At 44.8% G+C, this 17290-nt stretch overlaps 1 protein-coding gene across 2 annotated transcripts in view; it reads right to left on the bottom strand.

Moving 5' to 3' along the window:
- The window catches only part of LOC145344221 (receptor-type tyrosine-protein phosphatase beta-like), a 112925-nt gene that overhangs the window by 27956 nt on the left and 67679 nt on the right, over positions 1-17290 (bottom strand). For both annotated transcript variants that reach the window (XM_080191201.1, XM_080191202.1), the window contains 5 exons: positions 15512-15775; positions 13065-13322; positions 10469-10732; positions 9112-9384; positions 1970-2233 (listed from right to left, as the gene is read on the bottom strand). In XM_080191201.1, coding sequence (XP_080047327.1) covers positions 1970-2233; positions 9112-9384; positions 10469-10732; positions 13065-13322; positions 15512-15775 — 1323 coding nt within the window. The remainder of the gene's footprint in view (positions 1-1969; positions 2234-9111; positions 9385-10468; positions 10733-13064; positions 13323-15511; positions 15776-17290) is intronic.

The raw sequence follows: 17290 nt of genomic DNA, 5'->3' as shown, positions 1-17290 counted from the left end.
ATCTCGCTCTATGGCTTTGATGAAGGAACTGAGAGTTTTGTATTCAACTTTGCAGAGTACTCCAAATATGTGGTATGGGATGAAACAGAACAAATTTGAACAGATTGAGTTGGAATCGAAGGTGCGAGTCCGTTCACCTCAGGTCGAAAAGAGACAAATTAGAATACTTGCTTCAAGGTAAGAAGAACTGTTTAATAGCAAAGAGATTCGGGTGTCTTGGTAAATCACAAATTGAGAAAAGGTTAATGGGACATCAGCCTTCAAAAGGTATGAAATACAACAGTGTACAATTTATGTTGCAATTGTGTAGGCCTTAGTCAGACCCTACTTCCAGTTTTACCCAGGTAGGGGAAAGAGAAAAAGTAGGAAATCAAAACCAGAAGAAAATGGAAGTGTAGATAATGAAGAAGTACTAGGGTGACAATTTATCAGCCCCAAATCCCCTAATGGTTGCTAAATCTCGCGAGCAGTCCAACAGCAGGGTTTATGCCAGTGAGATCTCAGTTTGAGATCTTCCCCACCCTGAGCTGGAGACCAGATTAATTTTCTACATTTTAATAATATCTACTTACTGGCCCCGAGTGGGTCCCTCATGTCTGGTTAGGTGAGTGGCGGGGGGGGTGCAGAGGGCTGGTGAAGAGGGAAAAGCTCCAATGCCTGTGAAGGGGGTGGGATGAAAAGGGGAGAGCCCCGATGCAAAGGGCACCCAGTCCCAGGATTCCTGGACTTGCCTGTGTCTTTAGACCGCACCCTTGTGAATCTTGCTTCCTTTTTTATAAGGGTGTTGCCCAATATGGTGAGAAAAGCTGGCTGTGCAGTCTGCAAGCTTCACACTGATTTACCACCTGAGCCAACACTTTGTGCATTTTTGGGAAGAGTTTGGCGAGAAGGGGAGAGATAATTCAGGTACGCAGTACGATTTATGGATCTACCACTTCCCAAAGGATTCATACTAGTCCAATAGCAGAAATAGTTAGGGTGTAAAGTAGCATACTGTTCATTGAATATCTTTGTCAAAACTATTGGTATAAGGAATATTATTCTTTTGGATTAAATATAATAATTTTATAAATATGAACTCTAATAAATCCTTTACATTGCAGAGCAGTTGGGGAACAGGGAATGCACTATTTAGTCTGGTATCTGTCAAAAGTATCCTATGGTACTTTTTATTCATGCATATAATGACAAACATTCTAGTGTAAGGAATTGTCAGAAAGAAGATGTTTTTGTTCTGTTTGTTGCAAAATTATAGACTTTTTCTGAAATGCATTGACATAACGGAAATCATCCTCACTGATAATTGAAAACCTAGTCTGATAATGCTGGAAGATAGCCAGGGCTCCTTTTCCTGATTGTTATCAAATAAACACTACTGTTTTTGCAAGGGCAGTGTTCAGGCAAGCTGTGCTGCCCTCTGTAGTTAACCAGCCGACCCTTCACAGCCAAATTGACTCACTGCCTGAAACACGATACTGGCAGGCATTTGGCAACATGAAATTGTATTCCACTATGAGTTGGCATCATCAATAGAGGGGTGGCAATAGTGGTTAGCACTGCTGCCTCACAGCACCAGGGACCTGGGTTCGATTCCTGGCTTGGGTCACTGTCTGTGGCAGACTCTGCACATTCTCCCCATATCTGCGTAGGTTTCCTCTCGCAGTCCGAAAGATGTGCTGGTTAGGTGCATTGGCCATGATAAATTCTCCATCAGTGTACCCAAACAGGTGCCGGAGTGTGGCAACTAGGGGATTTTCACAGTAACGTCATTGCAGTGTTAATGTAAGTCAACTTGTGACTAATGAATAAGCTTTTTTAAACTTTAAAGAATGGGACTGGACTGGGCTACCTTGAGTTGGTGACAGAGAAAATTAATTGCTGGCTATTTTAAATGATAATGAAAACGGCAGAGCCAACAACAGGTTGAAACAAATTAGCAGGAATGATCAAATTGATTACACTGCTTTACCTGTCCGTCCAAACACAGAGGATTCGTTGGTTAAATCCCCGCTGTGAGTGACTATCACAAGCTTGTACATTTTTCCGGGTGTCAGGTTCTGGAAGGAGCACTCTTCAAGGTTCTGGATGCCAGATTTCCTGTCGTGAAGTGTCTTATCTGAGTTGTAGAGGAATATTTCATAAGAGTCACATTCTCCCTCTGCTTTGGTCCAGTTGAATGATAGGATCTCAATGCTGCTGCCTTGCAACATCAGGTTTGTGACTGCGGCTGGAACTGAACAGGCAAACACACAATGATCAGATGCAGCACTTTATAAAAACAACTATGCATCTCCAACACGACCTTGCACTGCGATAATTAAATGGATTCTCTGGATTAAAGGCTCATTTTAGGAAGGAAATCATCATGATTGCCCAGCAGTTAGCGAATGGCAGGCCCTCAGTCCTACTTGTGTCGGTGCTCCAAATATATTCAGACACAGCATTCATGAGTGATTGATCCTTTATTGCCTACTTATTGATAAGGAGAGGAGAAAACTGCAGAATTTCTAAGGTTTCTTCAATCTGCTTTGCTGAATTGTGTACAGTTAGCCTTTTTTTATAGGGCATTTCTTACAACTTCTAGTAAAGATAATTGTTTCTCGTCACGCACACCGATAAATTATTTATATATGATACAAAGTGGTATGTCCGAGACAATAGCTGTTTGATCGTGTCCCATTGGTAATGTCATAATCTTTAGTGGTAGATGGATGGAATGTCCATTCAGACAATAGTCACTTAATCATGTCTTTATTACAGATGCGGCGCTGTTAGCAAGGCCATTCAGCTGTGTCTTATTGAAAGATACAGTGAAACATCCACCTTTGCCTGCGCTATCTATTTCATGTACATGCAGAGACAGTGAAGGTGCTGCTGCTGATGTGCTAATTTTCCTGGTCCCTGGCCGACCCCTTTCTGAGCTCAGTCTCCTCTGCCACACTTGCACTTGCTGGTCTCTGTGCACTTTTTCACTGGAAGTCACAGCAATAGAAAAACAAAATAATGGAGCATTTTCTGCAATGGATCTGGGATCTATGAACAGGGTGGCACCTTGGGCTGGGAAATTCATTGTTCAGCCAGCGGGGAAAGTACCTCCAAAGTCAGAATTTTCATTTCAGGGGTGGGAGAGGAGAGGGATTCAGGCTTGCTGGCCCTAGCAAGTATTTGAGAGCAGCCACAGGGGCTGCTGGGTGCTGAGAATGCATAATGTAGCTTGGCTGAGAGCCCAGATATCCATTAATCTGTTTGAACAGCTGAGCCCCGAGGAAGATATTGCTTGATTGGCAACTATTGCTCTGTGATCTATTCAGTTTATTGCACGTTTATTTACATAAGATATAGAGGTGATAACTGCTTGCAGTTTTTTCAGCTATTGTTACTTCAAATGGTCTAGGTGACTTACACTTTTACAGGGCTGTAGTAAAAGCATTTTTTAAAACAAAATATAAAGTTATAAATGAATGTTTTTTGAAAGCTTTTCCACACATGCCATTGATTCCATGGGGTTCATTGGTACAGAGTGTACACTGGCAGAATTGGCATGGAGGTTGAGTGGAGGGATATAACTTGGCATGAGAGGTCGTGCAAGGTGGGTTGTGATGCATATCCTGACATGAGGGAGTGGGGACTGCATGGATTAAGACCTTTTGAGCTTAGCTTTCAAAAGGCTCCTATATGCACATTACGGCTGGAAGTTTCTGGCCCTGTGGTGGCAGGATCTGCCACGGGAGAAGTGGCAAGCCAGCCAAAAGCCCATTGACTTTCAACAGGATGAAAATATCATAGTGGAGGGTGAGGCTGGAAAATCCTGACTCATGGTTCACAACACCTACGAGGGGCTAATAATCATAGGAGCTTGAAAATTGGCCCGATGCTATGAAGATAGTGGAGGGCAGTAAGATGCCTATGCCTGCAGTGAGGTTGGGAGTGCAGGCTCACGACTTGAACCAGTCTACACCTCTGTCCCTCACTAGTCAAAATTCTGGCCACCAAGAATCAGGTCCTGGTCATTAGAAAAGCTTCACAGGGTCTACCTGACTATGTGAAAATCCACCCCCTTGTTTTTCTTGATTCCAACAGTACTTACTGAGACACGCAGAGCTTGGTCTTCAGATGCCCGTGGAGATTAGTATTCCTATGTGGGCACATTGGTTGTGGAGGCTGTCACTGGATCCTGGTGCCTCCAACCCGGTTTGTAATTCTCAAAAGGGCCAGTGGGAGTAGAGAAGGGGAAAGCTACTCAGTGTCAATTATTGGCCTCTTAAGCTCCTTAAAGAACCTTTACAGAGGCTTGCCCAGCAAAGAATGGAATTTTTATTTCGCTGAACCCAAATCTTAGTGCACAGTTGTCAGGTTTTAGGCAGGGTCAAGTAAAGTTTAATTCTCTTTTGTCTTTTACTATGCCCAATAGTGCCAGGGCCAGTGCTGGACCTTTATTTTCCTAATGGACCCCTTCATCCTCGCTGACACTACTGGCCTGCTGAGGAGTTGCCAGCAGGCTCCAACATGTCTGCCTGTTTCTGTTACTGGTACCAAGCGGGCAGCTCCTGTCTCCTGGAGGGGCTTGGTGCCACTTATTGAGTGATGGGCATTTCTCCTGGTCAGTTAGACCATTTGAATTTAAAATTTAGCACCACAAGAGCGACATATCTGGAGGTGTGGGGTAGGGATAAGAAATCTATCTGGGCATGCTTTGAGAATCCCTTCTACTGAACTTGAACCAGTAGTGTAAGTTATAATATAATATTTAATCCAACAACAAGGCATGTACAGAAAGCAAAATTAAAAAAAGGAAAGAAAAATGGAATTAAAAGAGAGAGAGATAAAAGAAACAATAAGAAAAAGTTTAAAACTTCACTTTTTCTTTCATAGAATCCTTACAGTGCAGAAGGAGGCCATTTGGCCCATCAAGTCTGCACCGACCACCATCCTACCAAGGCCCTATTCCCGCAACCTCACATATTTACCCCACTAATCCCAATAACACTAAGGTCAAGTTAGCATGGCCAACCAACTTAACCCACACATCTTTGGACTGTGGGAGGAAACCGGAGCACCCAGAGGAAACCCACGCAGATATGGGGACAACATACAAACTCTACACAGACAGTCACCCGAGGCCGGAATTGAACCCGGTTCCCCGGTGCTGTGAGGCAGCAGTGCTAACAGCTGCGCTGCCGTGTAGCCCATGTGCCACTGTGCCACTCACACCACCAAATCACCAACAAAAATTAAAATCTGTTGGATGGACATTGCACTTTAAAAGAAAATCTGTGCCAGAGAGGTTGTTTAACAATACTTTAGATTTAGTGCACTGTTAAAAATTGAATCGGTAAGTCTTAACTTTTCTGGGCAAACTGAGTAAATATCTATCACTTAAATATCCCAATGTCATGCCCTTCCATATGTTAGAATGGCCAATCTCTCAGCAAAATATGTCGTCAGCAAGTCCTGTGGAGGAGCAGGAACAGAAAGTTCTAGAGATTTGAATTGAATTGCACACGTGCAGTCTCCAGAGGTTTCTGTCTAATTGACTCTTTAATAACAGTCAACACTGCTAGCCTCATGGTTATGTTTACGACCAAATCCAGAGCGGTAGCTTTATCTGGGATTTCAGCAGAATACTTCCAGGGTTAAAATGGATCATTTCTGAAATACATTGTTCAAACCATTATATGAGCAGAAATACATTTCAAAATAGCTTGATTTTTAATTTAAGAAGTTAAGAATTTGTGTGTGAAAATCCTACCCCAAAACTTATAAATTTGGAAATCAATTAATTGGATTGGGATTTTCCAGCTCCCCCGCAGCATGTTTTCCAGCAGTGGAGACGGCTTGCCATTGACCGCTGGCAGGATATTCCGGTCTCAGTGACACCATTTTGCATGGTTCTCCTGTCCTGCTGCCAGGGAACCGGTCGCAGGGGATCACCTTCCGTGGGACTGGGAAAACCCCTCCCAACATCATTCACTTGCGATAGCTTGTTATTTTCTCATGAAATGGTTTTCAGTTTCACATCACACAATGATTATCTTGCAATGTTTTAATTCAGCCTGTTTTATATTTAAAAACACATTCTCAGAGTAATCATAGAATTGCTACAGTACAGAAGGAGGCCATTCGGCCCATCGAGTCTGCACCAACCACAATCCTACCCAGGCCCTACCCCCATATCCCACCCACTAATCCCTGTAACCTACGCATCTTAGGACGCTAAGGGCCAATCAACCTAACCCGCACATCTTTGGACTGCAGGAAGAAACCGGAGCACCCAGAGGAAACCCATGCAGACACAAAGAGAATGTGCAAACTCCACACAGACAGCGACCCAAGCCGGGAATCGAACCCAGGTCCCTGGAGTTGTGAAGGAGCAGTGCTAACCACTACGCTACCATGTTTTGCCTTTAGTTTTTCAATGTGGATACAACAAAGGAGTTGATGTCTCAGTGATACTAGGTGGCACAGTGGTGAGCACTCCTGCCTCACAGTGCCAGGGACCCGGGCTTGATTCCCAACTTGAGTCATCGTCTGTGCGACGTCTGCATGTTCTTGCGGCGTCTGCATGGGTTTTTGCCGGCCGTTCCGGTTTCCTCCCATAGTCCGATAGACCTGATTAGGTGCATTGGCTGTAATAAATTCTTCCTCAGTGTACCCGAACAGGTGGTGACTACGGGATTTCCACAGTAACTTCACTGCAGTGTCAATGTAAAAATTTTTATTTATTAGTCACAAGTAGTCTTACATTGACATTGCAATGAAGTTACTGTGAAAACCCCCTAACCCTACTTGTGACACTAATAAGTAAACTTAAGAAAAATACTTTTCTGGCCTATAGGTGAGGCTGCTCACAGCTTTGTTGAAATATCAGCATAAATAACATGCTGAAATGCTGGGGTACTTTCTGACCCATACAGAGACAAAGATGCTTCCACTGGCCCAAGAATGATACTAAGAGGCCAGTTCCTCATGTTTATTTACATTTTCTTCTCTCTTGTTGCATCTAGTTCACCTTTGTGTCTTTTAGATGACTGATTTCATGTTTCATGCCTTAAGTGCTATTATTAACCGCATGGCCTTGAGATTGCTGAATCCTATAGATTTATAATTCTGAAAGTGTTCATGCACCTTTGCTTCCACCACAGGTTTTTCAGGTCAAACAGAGCCCATGCTGAGTCAATGATTGACTTGACTGTCAGACCTGAGCCTATGAGGATACATGAGTTTTAAAGGATTTGAGAAAGGCATCTGTCTTTGCAATGAGCAAATATGGGTCATACTCTTTACACTTGGAACATGACCAGCGACTGAGTAAATAGGAAGACAACACAAATGCCCTCTCTCATCCTAGTGCAATTAACCGAGCTCATTTGAATTAAATTCCTGCATTGACCCAGTTGTGAGAAAATCTCTATTTTCCAAAGAGCATTTAAGTTGCCGTTGACTTTCAGAAAGGTAGTTTGCAGTTGACACTCCTTTCATAGACAATTGTCCTTTTTGTTTTCTTCTATAGTAACAATATGCAGTCTGGAGTGATGAAGTGAATCCGTGAAGAGAAGCAGCTGCCACTTATTCCTCGCCTGCCCATTCCTTTCCGACATTAACACAGGCCCGTGTTCAAGATACCAGGTGGATCTTTCCTTACAGGCCTGATAAATGTGAAAGGAACCGCACACTTTGCAATCTACCTCAAAATGTTAAAACATTGTATTCCACCCCTTATATCTTTGCAGTTGTTTGCGCAAACACAACGAAAGTGAACCAAGTAGTGTCAAACACTAGTACAAAGAAGAGTACAGCACAGGAACATGCCCTTCAGCCCTCCAAGCATGTGCCAAAAGAACTAAACTAAAAGAAACCCTCTGCCCTTACTCTGTCTGTATCCCTCTGTTCCCTCCTATTCATGTACACATCTTGTTGCCTCTTAAATGTTGCTACTGTGCCTGCTTCCACTACCTCCTCTGGTAATGCATTCCAAGCACTTACCATTCTCTGTATGGGAAACTTCCCCCACACATTTCCCTTGAACTTCCCCCCTCTCACCTTGAACCTCTGTCCCCTTGTAACTTACAATTATGCCCTGGGAAAAAGCCTCTGACTATCTATCCTGTCTATGTCTCATAATTTTGTAGACCTCAGCTTCTGTCTTTCCAGTGAAAACAATCCCAGTCTAATGAGGAAAAGTTCACTTAACTGTTTTCCATAGATAAGATCCCATAGATTTCCTGTAGTGCAAAAGGAGGCCTTTCGGCCCCTCCAATCTGCACTGAATCTCTGAAAGAGCATCTTACCCACACCCAACCTCCACCCTATCCCCATAACCCCACACACTTACCACGGCTAATCCACCTAATCTACACATCTCTTGACGCTGAGGGGCAGTTTAGCCTGGCTCATCCACCTAACCCGCACACCTTTGGACTGTGGGAGGAACCCAGAGCACCCGGAGGAAACCCATGTTGACATGGGGAGAATGTGCAAACTCCACACAGACAGTCACCCGAGGCCGGAATTGAACCCAGGTCCTTGGTGTTGTGAGGCAGTGGTGCTGACCACTGTGCCACCATATAATAAAAGAATAAGCTGTGAAATGTTAATTGCTTTAATTTCCTTTTCTTACCCTCTCACCAGCACAGTGACTGCAGTCAACACACAGGGAATGCAGATGCAAGTGAGGAAGTATTTTAATGGTGTGCGTTTTAATTCACACCAGACTCTGGTGTGGAAGCTGGTTTCGAAGTAGCTAGCTATCACGGCTCGCTACTATGCTTAGAAATGTTTACATCCTCACCTATTTTTGTTAACAGTAAAGGTGAGTCACAGCCAGACAATTGCATAGTGAAATCTGAAGGGCATTACTAGACGTAATGACATCTAAATACATATAAATGCACTGGCCCCACAGTGAAATATTTTTAAGCCTTACTGCAGACGGTGACCCAGTTATGTCTTCTCAGTTTGGACTTGATGTGTCAAAGACTTGAGCTCAACTTCCACATCATAAAGAAAATGCAAGTGTTGGAGGTTTGGAAATGCGGGATTTAACTTGCCGGTGTATCAAGCAAACTGAACAGTCCTTAGGAAAATGAAAATTTTTGACATCAAATATCTTACCCGTTCTGCCCTCGCGCTCTGCTGCGATGCTGTGCAACCCTCCACTTACAGTGAAGACGCGAATCTTGTACTTCTTGCCGGGAGTCAGATCGCTGAACCTGTGGCCCCTGCTGCCGGTTGGCACAGACACGTTTGAGAGCATTTGAGTTCCTTGTTCATTAAGGAGTTGCAGCATGTAACCCTCCGAGACACCAGTGGCTGGATGCCAAGACACTGCCAAGGTGGAGGTGGTATGTTTGTTTTCTACGGATAAATTTGTCACTGAGGCAGGAACTAGGAATAAAAGAGAGAGGTTCCAAATTGACTCAGTAAGTCATGAGGCCGATTGAAAAATAAGAAGGAATATCCCATAGTATAATGAATCACTGTGAACCATCGGTAGTAATAATTTTACAAAGTATTGGTTTGAAACGAAAGGCATTATTTTGATGAAGAGCGGGGGAGTTGTCCCAGGCCAATATCTATTCCTCAATCAAGACATCACACAAAATGAAAATCCCTCAGATTATCTGGTCATTATCACATTGCTATTTGTGGGAGTTTAAACCATTGAACCATAGAAAAACCGAACGAGGCCATTCATCCCATTGTGCCGGCAGAGCTGTCTGCAAATTGGCTTTCCGATGTCTAACTGTGCTTCCAAACTAACCTCATCAGCCGTACAGCACTTTAAGACATATGGGGCGGGATTCTCCAGCCGTGCTTGCATGAAAACCGGAGATTCCCACCAGACTTCACATGGTCCGCCCCACCCCCCCGCCCGCTGGAATTCCAATGGCGGGCAGGATGGGAGAATTCCGGCCCCTGGTGATCATGAGAAGCGTAGGTCTGTCTTTTTCTGATTCATTTTCCGAGCCCAGGAAATTGATTTTTAAAGTCTGGTGGTTCCGGGGCAATCTGAAGGGTCGGTGGCCTTACATCAGATGCAAGTAACCCATCGAAATCCAACCCAGCGTTTAGAATTATGCTTTAACCCTGAGGCTTGGAAAATGAGGGCATGTGAGAAACGGAAACCCGTGTGTCCATGAAGTAAAAAGTCTCACAACACCAGGTTAAAGTCCAGCAGGTTCATTTGGTAGTAAACGCCACTAGCTTTCGGAGCGCTGCTCCTTCGTCAGATGAGTGGGAGCAGTGACGAAGGGGCAGCGTTCCGAAAGCTAGAGGTGTTTACTACCAAATAAACCTGTTGGACTTTAACCTGGTGTTGTGAGACTACTTACTGTGTTTACCCCAGTCCAACGCCGGCATCTCCACATCATGTCCATGAAGTAGCAGTTCTATTTATTAATACAGAGGATGAACATATCTAATTATTCAATGCATTTTTTTGTGGAACATTAATCACAGAACATCTTACCTGTGCGCCCGAATGCTGTTGAATTATTGTGGAAGCCACCACTATTTGACTGAACTAATACATGGTACAGTTCTCCTGTTTCTAGATCATAAAAGGTGTGCTCGTGCAGATGTTTCGGAATAAGTCGGGTGGAGATTGGATGGCCCTTGTGAGATAAGATCACAGTATAGCTGTCCACATCGCCTCCTCCAGGAGACCAGTTCACCTTCAGCCCCTTGGTCACTCCACTGTTTGAAATGTGGATATTTTTCACCGCACTGGGTACTGCAGGAAGATGTTTTGTACAGAAAGCATCAGTAGCTATAATCACCATGTACTATAATAAACAGAAACCAGTGAAAAGCTGGAAACTCTCAACAGGCCTGGCAGTGTCAGTGGTGCGAGGAGCGGGCGGCACAGTGGCACTGTGGTTAGCACGGCCGCCCCACAGCGCCAGAGGCCTGGGTTTGATTCCTGGCTTGGGTCGCTGTGTTTGCACATTCTCCTCATATCTACGTGGGTTTCCTCCAAGTGCTTCAGTTTCCCCCCCACAGTCCAAAGATGTGCGGGTCAGGTAGATTGGCCATGATAAAAAAAAAATTGCCCTTTATTGTCAAGGAGAGCTACCTAGAGTAGGTGCATGGGTGGGATTGTGGTCGGCGCAGACTCGATGGGCCGAATGGTCTTCTTCTGCACTATAGGGTTCTATAATTTTAAACAAAATTAAGACCAAATTTTTCTGGCTGTTCCCACCAGTGGGATCTTCCACTGCCACCGACCCCCTTGCCACAGGTTCCCCAATGGCAGAGGGTGCAGAAAACAGGAAAATACATTGTTAGTGGCAGGACTGGAAGATCCTAATGCTGGTTAAGGCCTGGCTGCCTCTGCTGATGCAAAACATGTCTCAGGGGTGGAGTGGGGGAGGGGCGTTGAGTGGAATCCCACCCAACATTATAGGGCTTTCCTCCTAATGAAATGTCCTTGACCCAAGATATTATCTCTGTTTCCCTCTCCACGCACAGACTCCAGTCTGTCTCCACATATGGACCCCAGTCCCTTTCCACACACAGACCCCAGTCCCGCTCGACACACAGATGCTACCGGACCTGCTGAGAATTTCCAATATTTCCTATCTATATTTCAAATTTCCAGCATCGCTTTTACACCATGGTCATGTACTACAGCTAGCTTCGAAGTAAAATTATTTTGTTTTACATTATTTTCCAAATAAATATCAGAGTACCTTGTTTTCCAGGCACACTCCTGAGCATTTTTCATAAAACTCTATGACTGAATAATAATAAAGACAACTTGAGGAATGGCTGTATATTACTTAATTTATTGTACTACAGGAATTAGGTATTTTTAAAGAGATTCTGCATTTTAAGATGTTAAGTCATTCTATTTATAGAATGCAGAACAAAATAATCTTTAATCCGTGTGGCAAAATATAGCAAAATAATCAGAGACCTTCACTTGAGTATCTAGTGTAAAGCTGCATGTTTAAGGTTGCTGCCCTTTTTTCAAAGGTCTGGATAATTCTCATCCTCCATCACAGAGTCACTAACCGATCCTTCATTATTATACAGTCAGAGGGTAGAATTCTTCCAAGCTCCTGTTGCTGGGTTCAATGGTAGATGTGAGGGAGTAATATGGGGGAAGCTCAGAACTTGGTTTCACACCAGTGTGAATTTACAATGGGAACCCGTAGTGGGTTCCAAAACCAGCCTGAGGCTGGTGTGGACATCATTTACATCCTGTTAAGGGAATGTAGATGAAGGTCCAAACCCCACCCCCTGCCGGGAAAACGCGCCAGTGTGAAACATGTTTGAAACGTGGCATGCAGATGTTGGGATGCATCTGGGATTGTCTCCAAAGTTGAGGAAGGAGGTTGCCTGCGAACCTGGAATATCACAGCTGTGGGTGAGGGGGCATAACTTCCAGATTAGGAATGCCGGAGGGGGTCCATCTTCCAGCCTATGAATGTTCCTGGAGATCCACCTTCACTTTCAGGTGGTCCAACTCCTTTCCTTAATGGGGGGGACGTCAGTGATGTTGGGCACCTTTTCAATATGGTGCCCAGACACAATGGCAGACTGCACACCATCCAAGTCTGTCCATTCACTGAATATGGCGTAGAACACCAGGGTGCATAATTAACCTTTATCTGCCAGCCTCAACAGTGGCAGGTACCCCATATTCCCAGCCTCACCACCAGACTTAGGCTGGAATTCTCCCATCTCACCTGCCCGCCTGCCACAGGAATCATAGCAGGTGAGACGGAACATGTTTAAAGGCTCATAGAACATAGAACATTACAGCACAAACAGGCCCCTCGGCCCACAAGTTGTGCCGATCACATCCCTACCTATCAGGCCTATCTATAACCCTTGATCCCATTAAATCCCATGTTCACTGAGCCAGGGTGGGAATTTCCATTCTTGGGGCATGTATGGCCACAGAATCCCAATCTTAGTCTCAAAAATGGGAAAATTCCATCCACAGTCTAGACTATAGTGTTAATGTATCTATTATTATACAGCAGTCTGAGATTGTGTCATACATAATATAATAGATATGTATAAGGCTTGCACATAATAGTCTGTGTTATTCTTACTTGTACGTCCTTCAATAAAGGCAGCCCGTTGTAGGTTCCCGATCCACGTGGAGACCAGGATATTGTAAAGACGTCCAGGAGTTAAGGAAGTAAATTGATGCGATGTGCCGCTGAGTGTTATCGGGAAGAAGACTTTCATGTCGTTGAACAGCAGTTGAATCTCATAGTGATCCACGTCACCAGCGGCTGCTTCCCAGGTGACGTTGAGAGTATCAGTGCTCCTGTCAGCCACAGTTAGAGAACCAACTGCAGCCGGAACTAGACAGACAGAGTAAGCTTAGCACCAGATATCCACAACCGTAATTGCAACCCACTACACAAAGATACCTTCAAAATTACATGGAAAGGAAGGATAAAAGCACTCTGAAATCTGATCGAAAGAAATTCCAGCCCAGACAAATTGTCAATGCTGGACTAACGGGGAAGCTAAACTGGTGAGGGATTCAGTATACTATGCCACGGTTCACATCTGCAGTTCTGTAAGATGACAAGCCCACAACCATGACCAAGCTATTGGACAAGGCACGTTACTTCCCTACATGAAGGTGATTCGCCCCAGGCCATTTTCGTGCAACTAATGACTGGCTGAAGTGCAGTGTTTTCAGAGGATTGCAAATCCAGGACAGTGGCCCATATTACCGAGCAATAAACAGTGTGCGGCAAGTGTGGGGGGAAAGCTGAACAAGGGAAGAAAATACAATAACTAAATAGGAGGAGTGAAACTAAATTAACAACTGCTCTATTGTCCTTTTACCGTGGCTTAACATAGAATCCCTACAGTGCAAAAGGAGGCCATTTAGCCCATCAAGTCTGTACTGACCACAATCCTATTCCTGTAACCCTATGTATTTACCCTGCTAATCCCCTTGAGAATTTAGTATGCCCAATCAACCTAACCCGCACATCTTTGGACTGTGGGAGGAAACCGGAACACCTGGAGGGAGCCCATGCAGAACGCCAAACTCCACACAGTCACCCAAGTCCAGAATCGAGCCTGGGTCTCTGGCGCTGTGGGCCAGCCGGGCGAACCACGGAGCCACCCTTTGTCACCTTTGTTTCTCTTGGAAGGAGTTACAAACTAATTTCTAAATTCATTGCAGGCTGATTTGGTGCAAAATGTGTGAAAGAGGAGTTGAGGTTGAGGAGTATCCTTGACCGTGCCATATGGCAGAGCGTGCTTGAGGGGCCAGCTTCTATTTATAACGCTCTCAGGTTCTTAATTGCATGCGAAACCTTGACTGTCTTGGTAACGTTCTCTGCAAGGATGTTATCAAGTCAACTGATACACGTTTTTAAACATGTGTGCAAAAAGGGGCAAGTGCATTTACAAAAGCAAGGACACAGCACAACTCCTAATGTGTAGTGGGCAGTCCAGTATTGTAGATTGCACAGTAGGTGAATACACACATCATGAACTCAGACCGGGTTTAATCATAGAATCCTACAGTGCAGAAGGCGGCCATTTGGCCAATTTAGCCTGCACCTATAACAATCCCACCCAGGCCCTATCCCCATGTTTTTACCCTGCTATGTCCCCTGGTACTAAGGGTCAATTTACCCAACTTAACCTGCACATTTTCCGATGCGAAGGGGTAATTTAGCCAATCGACCTAATCTGCACATCTTTGGACTGTGGGAGGAAACCGGAGGAAACCACACAGAGACAGGGAGAACATGCAGACTCGGCACAGACAGTAACCCAAGCCGGGAATTGAATCTGGGTCCCTGGTGCTGCAAGGCAGCAGTGTTAACCACAGTGCCAATGTGCCGCCAATGTTTTACTGATGGTTTTCTCATACCTTACTTGCAACGGTGCTTTTTGATTTTGGGTTAATGAATGATCCAAAGGCAACTTTCTGATGACATTTCCTATAGAAATATCAGGCATTTGATGTGTCATTACCCTTCCATTTCTAAATTAGAATTTGGTTTGGCCCCAGACACAGATTTAATTTTAATTACCTGACGTCATGACCACCCAGAAGTAACGATTTTACTGCCAAAAGTATTAACTTTCAAAAAGAAGTATTTGACACTCATTAAAACCAAAATGTTCTGTCAATTGCAGCAGATAAAAAGTCTCACAGCACCAGGTTAAAGTCCAACGGGTTTATTTGGTAGCAAAGGCCACTAGCTTTCGGAGCGCTGCCCCTTTGTCAGGTAAGGAGTATCCTTGATCGTACCATATGGCAGAGTGTGCTTGAGGGGCCGGCTTCTATTTATAATGCTCTCAGGTTTTATTTATATCTCAGGCTGGCCCCTCAAGCACGTTCTGCCGTATGGTACGGTCAAGGATACTCCTTACCTGATGGAGGGGCAGCGCTCCAAAAGCTAGTGGCTTTTGTTCCCAAATAAACCTGTTGGACTTGAACCTGGTGTCGTGAGAGACTTTTTACTGTGTTTACCCCAGTCCAGTGCCACATCATTGCTGCAGATATCATACTTACAAGTTCTTCCTGTGGCGTAGTGATGAGATTCATATTTCCCACTTTTGGTACTGACAGTGATGCTGTAGAGTCGTCCAGGAATTAAATTGAGGAATATGCATTCGTTTTCCGACTTTGGAACCACTAAGCTTTTGCTGAAGTTGTAGCTGTCTTTGATCGTTGCGATGTAAGAGTCAAAATCCCCCGATGCATCCAACTCGGAGACCTTCAGATAGTCGCTCCTCCCTGAGTTGATGACTGTGATTTTTTGTACAACTGCGGGTTCTGTTCAGATCAGAGGATGTTACAACATCTTTTAATCAAGACGCTGATGAATAACCCCGTGAATTTTATAAACTAAATTGGTTCAAAATAGTGGGCGGAATTTTTCCATTTTTTTCTCCCAGAGTGCTGCCTCCAGTGGGAAAGGCAGAGGGCAGCCGGCCAGCTGCTTTGCTGGGTTTTCCTGCTGTATTTTCAAACACTTAGAAAAAAAAAAGTGAAGAGGCATTTCCCAGGGCTTCATGCTGGCAGCATGGCCTCATTCCAGCTTCCTCGGCTCCTGAGAGACCCAATCTCCTTTTCTTTAAAAACAAAACAAAACCTAAAAGAAAACTAAAATAGAAAAGGAACATGAGGACAAGGCCCCTCCCCCCACCTCGGACATGGGATCAACCCCATAATGGACATGGGATCCTTCCCCAAGGGTCATCGCCCCCCCGCCCCCCCCCCCTCCCAAACAGATGTCCCACTGGCACCACCCACTGGTGTTGCCCAGGGAGTGCTGGGGGAAGTGTCAAGAAACAGTGCAGGGGACAGCACCAGGGGTCAGTGCCAGGCTACTGCCCAGCCATGCCCTCTCCCCAATGGGGGCTGGACTTAACTGTGCACCCCTGGTGGGGGACTGTTTGCCAGGTCCTCATTTGTCAGGACTTGCTGTAAGTCCCATTGTGGAGAGATATCAGAGCGAGGGTGTCTGCTCTGTTCCTTCATTAATGGAGTTCCTGACTGTTCGTGGTGGGAACCTCATTGTGCCATTGATAGGGGATGGGGACTATCTCAGTGGAAAATCCTGCTGGTGAAAATGCTGGTTTTGGACTCCGATTGGATTCTCCACATCCTCTGGCTTTCCTGCTCACCAAAAACGGGGGCACTAAACTCCTCCCAGTGTTGTAATTCAATCACATGCTACATTACATTGGAATGCCACAGGGATCAGTGCTAGGGCCACCATTATTTACAATACATATTAATAATTTGGACAAGTGAATATACTGTTGCCAATTTTACACATGGCACAAGAATAGGTGGGAAGGCAAGTGGTGAGGACGACACAAACGCCTATCACCTTGCCCGCCATGGAATCGGGAAGGGTGAGGGTCCGACAACGGAAATTTCTGTTGAGACAGGGAGAACGTGCAGGCTCCGCACAGTCACCCAAGCCAGGAACAGAACCCAGGATCCTGGCGCTGTGTGAGACAGCAGTGCTAACCACTGTGCCACCATGTCACCCATGTGTGGAATCCACCACCACAGAATGTAGTTGAGGCCAAAATGTTGTCTGATTTCAAGAAGAAATTAATTATAACTCTAAAGTGTAGAGGTGGAGGGAATGGGGGGAATTAGGATAATGAATTTGATGATCAGCCATGATCAAAATGAATGGCAGAGCAGGCTTGAAAGGCCAAATGGCCTACTCCTGCTTCTAGATTCCATGTCTCTATGTTTCATACACAACTTTATCATCATTTTTGTCTCTCACCTAAAATTATAAGGTTGAGGATTTTCTAAAATCTGGCA

This window comes from Carcharhinus amblyrhynchos, chromosome 6, assembly GCF_965287045.1.
Source record: "Carcharhinus amblyrhynchos chromosome 6, sCarAmb.v2.hapA, whole genome shotgun sequence".
In the NCBI taxonomy this organism is placed as follows: Eukaryota; Metazoa; Chordata; class Chondrichthyes; order Carcharhiniformes; family Carcharhinidae; genus Carcharhinus; species Carcharhinus amblyrhynchos.
Note: the sequence above shows the minus strand (reverse complement) of the source record. Positions and strands in the feature narration are given on the sequence as shown.